At 32.7% G+C, this 6,249-nt stretch overlaps 1 protein-coding gene across 1 annotated transcript; it reads left to right on the top strand.

Annotated features, from left to right (window-relative positions):
* Positions 1-2,119: 2,119 nt before the first annotated feature.
* Positions 2,120-5,423, top strand: LOC112456077 (fatty acid synthase-like; the record flags this gene model as incomplete). The annotated part of the gene is made up of 4 exons (XM_025018380.1): positions 2,120-2,219; positions 2,341-2,508; positions 4,722-4,966; positions 5,192-5,423. Coding segments are annotated over exons 2-4 (640 nt in total), but the record flags the coding sequence as incomplete, so codon positions are not given.
* Between the last annotated feature and the right edge of the window lie 826 nt (positions 5,424-6,249).

Below are 6,249 nucleotides of genomic sequence, written 5' to 3' on the forward strand. Positions count from 1 at the left end.
GTTGAATTCACATCGCTTGACAATTGACAATGATTTTACATATGCATCAGATATCAAAGTTTAGCGGATATTACTCGGGATATTATTCATATTGTGAATGCGTAAATGCGTGAATACATTATTATATGCAAAGTAGGGTTGAATCTCGATAACTTTGGCGCCTGTTTCTGACGATGGTTTCTGGTAGTACTTTTAACGCTGAACAAAAAATTATATAGGTCTTATAGGGCTAACCGCTCTGGTTTTCGAGATATACAGTGTTAAAGTTGGCAAAACTTTAGATTAAGATCGATTTCCTCACCGATTTCAATAACTTTGATATATGTTGTCGATATAAAACGAGGTGCCACATAGGTTTACAACTTTTTACGCGTGGAAAGCCGACGCATATGTACTTTGAAGGCACATTATGTGTCTACTTTAACAATAGTGGAGCCCCCTGCAGGGGAGCTGAACCTATGCTGCCTCCACGCGCTTCACGCATATATTTTCCACGCGAAACGAGGTGCCACATGGATTTATAACTTTTTACGCGTAAGTCCCTCTTCCGCCTTGCTATATTTTTCAAACTTTTTTTGTTAATAATTTTTTAATAAGCAACGAGCGACGATTAAGTTATAAGAAAAAGTTACTTAGAATTATGTCCTTGGCAACATATATCAAGGTCATTGAAATCGGTGTGGTCGCTTTTAATCTAAAGTTTTCTCAACTTTAACACACTGTATATCTAAAAAACCAGAGTGGTTAGCCCTATAAGACTTATATAATTTTTGTTCAGCGTTAAAAGTACAACCAGAAACCATCGTCAAATTAAGACGCCAAAGTTGTCTAAATGTCTAAAATTAAAATCAATACTCACTTATACATATACCTATTGTACGCGTAAATTATGTATATGTGTCTAAATAAAATTTGATTTTTCATTATTTTTTATTACACATGCATGTATATAAATTTATAATATAATTAATAAAGATACACAATTAACTGTGTCTCCTATAAAAAAAATCTGAACAAGGATATTTTAATGTATTAGGTCAGTACACGATGGCATGCGCAGAATACGATGCAAAATAATTATAATATATTTATATTAAAATAAATAGATAAGTAATTAAGAACTCGATAATAAAATTAACAAGTAGCAAGTAAAAAAATTTGGAAATGTAACATGATTAACAGTGCGTAAGTTAACGTTATATCAACCTTTAATAACTAATAAGATACATAATTATAATACATTGGACGTTTTGGTTCTGTTTTGAGTCGATCGTCTTCGGCGATGTGCTAACAGTCAAAATCAAAGAATAATCAGCAGTAAAACTTTCCACAAAAAAATTTAAGTAAAACTTGATTAATAATAATCATAGTTTGTGATATGATCAAAACAGAAATAACAGTCAGGACAAAGAGAAGTAAAGTCACACACTCACCAGAGTTCAGAGAAAGCGAGAATAAAAAACGTATATTTGTAACTTCGTATCTTCGAATTAGTTCTAAAGTTTAGTTTATTCCATTTAGGCTATAACTTATGAGTTAATATATTGAATATTCAATTAGTAAAAGGAATCCGAATAAAATCAAAATTAGGACAAATACAATGCGTGCGTGTATGCATGCAAGTTTCGTTTAATAAGTAGTTTATGCTTGCCAGCATATATTCTATCAGCTTGTATATCTCTATTTAAATTGAAAATAATTGATGTAAATATATATAAAAACATTTTTTTTTTTTCAATAACTTAGAATGTTCTAACTATATTAGTTCATATATTAGTTCATACACTTACGTGGAGATATTTTGTATAATAAAATAAATAATAATTATATCTTACATATTAGATATTAAAATAACATTTGTTTTATTTTTTTAATTAAATTATTTTACAACATATGTGAAACTGACACAATAATAATACTCACAAACATAAAATGATAACACATAGTAATTTTTTGATATTCTCTTTCTGAATTTATTCTGTTACTACGTATTGGCAAACTCCTCAATAATTTCCATGATTGTGTGGTAAGTATTATATATCGTAACGGAAGCGACAGCTATTTACATATTTACCATTTTAATCGGCTCCATCATTATCATGTATGTAGAAGTAGAATATACATATAACACAGAAACAATAAATAGAGGTTCGGAGATATGATTTAGTCGACTTCACTCTTGACTGTCTCAATTGCCACGGTGCTTCCACCTCTTATTGGTACGTATATGTAATATTAAATTGTATTTGATTTTTTCTTTATTTTACATTTATGTCTGTTTTCTCAAAAAATAAATAATGACATTTTGTTGTAGAATTTGTCTGTTTCGAAAAAATAAAAATACTATGAATCGACCGAACTCGTATATCAGCGTCGATGCTGAAGAAGAAATCGTAATCTCTGGTATTGCTGGCCGATTTCCTAATAGCGACAATTTAAAAGAGTTTCAAGAAAATCTTTTTAACAACATGGATCTTGGTTCGAGCGATCATGGACGGTGGAATAAAAGTAATAAATTTTTTTTAACATTAAGGAGGTCGGTTGTTCAAATCAATATGATAAGAATTAGTTCAAATTTATGAAGGATATTCGTCTATATGGGAATCTGTCGTTCATGCCAAAGTTGAAAACAATTGTCTGCATGGTTGTCGAGTAATTAATTATTGAAGATAAACTTTCATCTCTCTCTTATACACGACATAGCAAAAATGTTACGACACCTGTAATGTAACTCTCGAAAGCCTATTAAAATGACAAGAATTTAATGAGAATAGATGCAAATAATTCTTTACATATTTAAGAAAGACTTTTACGAAGACTGATAGTTATCAAGAAATTGTAAAAATAAAACAGCATTTTGCCACATTTTAACGTATTTTGATTTAAATTGTACAATCAATAATTTAAAACCTTAAGAAACAGCTAATTAAATGCATTCCACATATTTATTTGCTAAACTCATTAATTTCACGCGTCGAAGAATTTGATAGTTGGCAATCGTCCTCTCTCGCTGCTTGCCCCGCAGTGTGACGGCAACCAACCTCCTTAAGTTATATTTTCAAAACTTATTAGGAAAAATATTCGTTTTATATTACTAGACGCTATTTAACTTTAACATTATGCTATTACTATTACACTATTAACCCTTGATACACACAACTGTCAAAATATACAATGACAGCTGCAAATGAAGTAAGCGCAGCAAGAGAACCAATCGGCATCGCGGAAAAGCGACAACAATAAACTTCACATCTCCTTTTTAGAAGAGGACTAGACACTACAGACGCGCGCTTCGCGCGCGCTATTTAGCTTTAACATTATGCTATTATATAATAATCGCGACACGACGCGGGACGATTAACCTCGCGACACGACGCGAGCTGTCACATCATGACACACACGACGCACTACACGCACGAAACTCGCCACACTCCGCGATGACAGTCCCTCACGGGATGAAGCAAGCTACGGCGCGGCAATCAATCGAGATAACCAATCGGCATCGCGGAAAAGAGGCTTCAATTTTTCGATACAAACGAAATTCATTCAGTTAACACGCCTTTTTTAAAAGTGGAATATATATTAATCGTTTTATATTATTGTATATATTAATCGTAAATAAAGATTTGCAATATCTAATCCAATAATTTTTAAAAACGATATCTGAATCCAAGAAAATTGTGTAACTCTACATATACGTACACACAACATTTTCATGGTTTTGTTATTTCTAATATCATAATTGAAAACGATCCAGATGCATATTATAAATCCTTAAAAACATTATTATTGTTTATATAGAAATAAGTATATATATTACACTGGTCAACAAAATCTTATCGTTTTCAAATTGTTTTTAAGGGAATAGATATTTTTTACTAATTTGGTTTCGCTGAACAAGAATCTGGCCTTGAAAATACTAAATTGGCTGCGGTTTTTTAAATAAACGGAGTCAAAAGTGCCAAAAAACAGTTTTTGGTCATTTTTGAACATCTGTAGAAAAACAACGGGAGCACCGTATTTCTTAAGAAATAGAGTCAATTCATTATTTAAAAAAAAAATCTAACTCCTAGAGATATCATCTTTTCGAAAAAAATCTATCAGAATCAGTGGCCATTGGCCCGACAAAAAATCCGTGTTCTCCAGTGTTATATAAGTATTCTTATAAAATATGACCTCATTTTCGCATTTTATGAACTGATGGGTGATTTAATTTACTTCTCTTGTCGTTGAAGTTCTGACTGTAATTTCTATTTCGATTATGTTATAAACTATTATATTATAGAGATAGGCTACGAGCCTTCGCACAAGACTCTCGTCTGGTAAGGTATAACGTAACATAACGTGAGTCAGTGCACAAGAAACGTACAACGCCGTAATTGATACGTTTCTTGTGCGTTGATCCATGTTACGTTACGCTACGTTACAATACGAGAGTCTTTGTGCTTTAAGTTTTACTTAAATTTTCTCGCAGATTATACTACTTTTAGACCATCAAATTTTGAAATTATTTCTCGTTGGAGAGAGTAAGATTATTTTGATTCAGTTGTCACCGCTGAAGATCTGACTATTCAAAACAAAGCCTTTTGAAATGTCCGATGTATAATTATATATTAGTTATTATAACGTTAACTTACGTTAACGTACGCTTTGTCAACCGCATTGTACTGTCAAAGCCTTCTTTTACTTGTTACTTTTTAATATATTTATTTTTTATATAGCTTATAATATGCCCCATCGAATTGGTAAAGTCAACAATATCGAGAAATTCGATTCAGAATTTTTTAATATACCCGCAACAGAAGCTCAGATAATGTGTCCTATGATTAGAATGTTACTCGAGCATACTTATGAAGCAATTATCGATGCGGGTGTAAACCCAGAGGAATTACGGGGAACAAGAACGAATGTTCTTACAGCAATTTCTTTGTCTGAGACTCAAGGGGATTTTATTTTTAAAGCTCAGGTATGATATATTTAATTAATATATAAAACACATAATCAAAATTTAAAGAAATGATAACTGTGTAAAATTCTTGTTTCAAAGATAAAAATCTGTTTCCTTACTGTATAAGAAGTATAGATAAATTATATACAATAAATTTTTAAGCAGTTTTAAAAATAAACTTTTAACTTATTATTTGTACATTTTAATACTTTAAATATATTTAGAAATATGTATTGTGATTAGTTTGCTGGATTACTTATGACTGAATCCAACGTTTCTCTCATGGCAAACAAAATTTCTTACTGGCTCGGTGTTATTGGACAGTCGCATAATATTGATACTGCATGTAGTTCAAGTAACGTTGCTATAGTGAAAGCTTACGAGTTGATTCGGTCCGGAGAGTGCGACGCGGCCATTATCGCTTCCGCCAATTTATGCCTCCATCCTTATGTACAATTTCAATTTTACCATCTAGGTATGTATTTATTATATCTTATTACTAGCTGGTTACCCGGAAATCGTTTTTCTTAAAACGACAGTAGGTAAGATAGGCCGATTCTAAATGAGTTTGTGTGCGTGTGTGTGATAATCGTGCCCGAAAACGCGGTGCCCCTTCCACCGCGATGCCTGAAAACGCGGTATCCCCCCGCGATCACTCCCCCGACTCCCCCTCGCGAAATCCAATACTTGTGTGTAACCCGATACCCCGCGGCGCACAGTGGGCGGAAATCCCGAAAACGTGGCCAAAAGTCGGAAAATCAAATTTATTATTTTAGATTTATAACTATACAGCCTTATAGGAAACATCTCCGTGCATGTAATGGCAAAAAAAAAGAGACTATCTTCCATATCTAATTTTCTATCTCAGTATGAAATTGCCCTTCGAGAGAGTAGCACTCGCTGCGTATAAATACAAGCGATTTTCGGTCGAACAAGTGTAACTTTCGACAGGAGTGTTATTTGATTGCAACTGCGGAATGGAGGGTGTTCCTGGAGGTATGTAGAATATTTCTGTTTTAATTTTTTATTTATTTAAGCTTAGCATGTATTTAATTTAAAGATAAACAATTGGTGTCCATAAATTGTGGATTTTGTGAATTAGATCTATATTCAACGGTGGCAAAAGTTAAAGATCCCGTAATATCTCGTGTAGTTTCAAGTACCAATCTTTAGTTTAAAGTGTTACGCGATGGAATTTCGCAAATTTGGCTGCGGCAACTTGCGGCACGCGTTGTATGGTCATTTTTGCTAAGTTAGATTAGGTTACTGAGTCGAAAATCTGTTAAGGGTCGGCAGGAGAC

Source organism: Temnothorax curvispinosus, unplaced genomic scaffold (genome assembly GCF_003070985.1).
Source record: "Temnothorax curvispinosus isolate PA1 unplaced genomic scaffold, ASM307098v1 QBEX01006643.1, whole genome shotgun sequence".
Lineage (NCBI taxonomy): Eukaryota > Metazoa > Arthropoda > Insecta > Hymenoptera > Formicidae > Temnothorax > Temnothorax curvispinosus.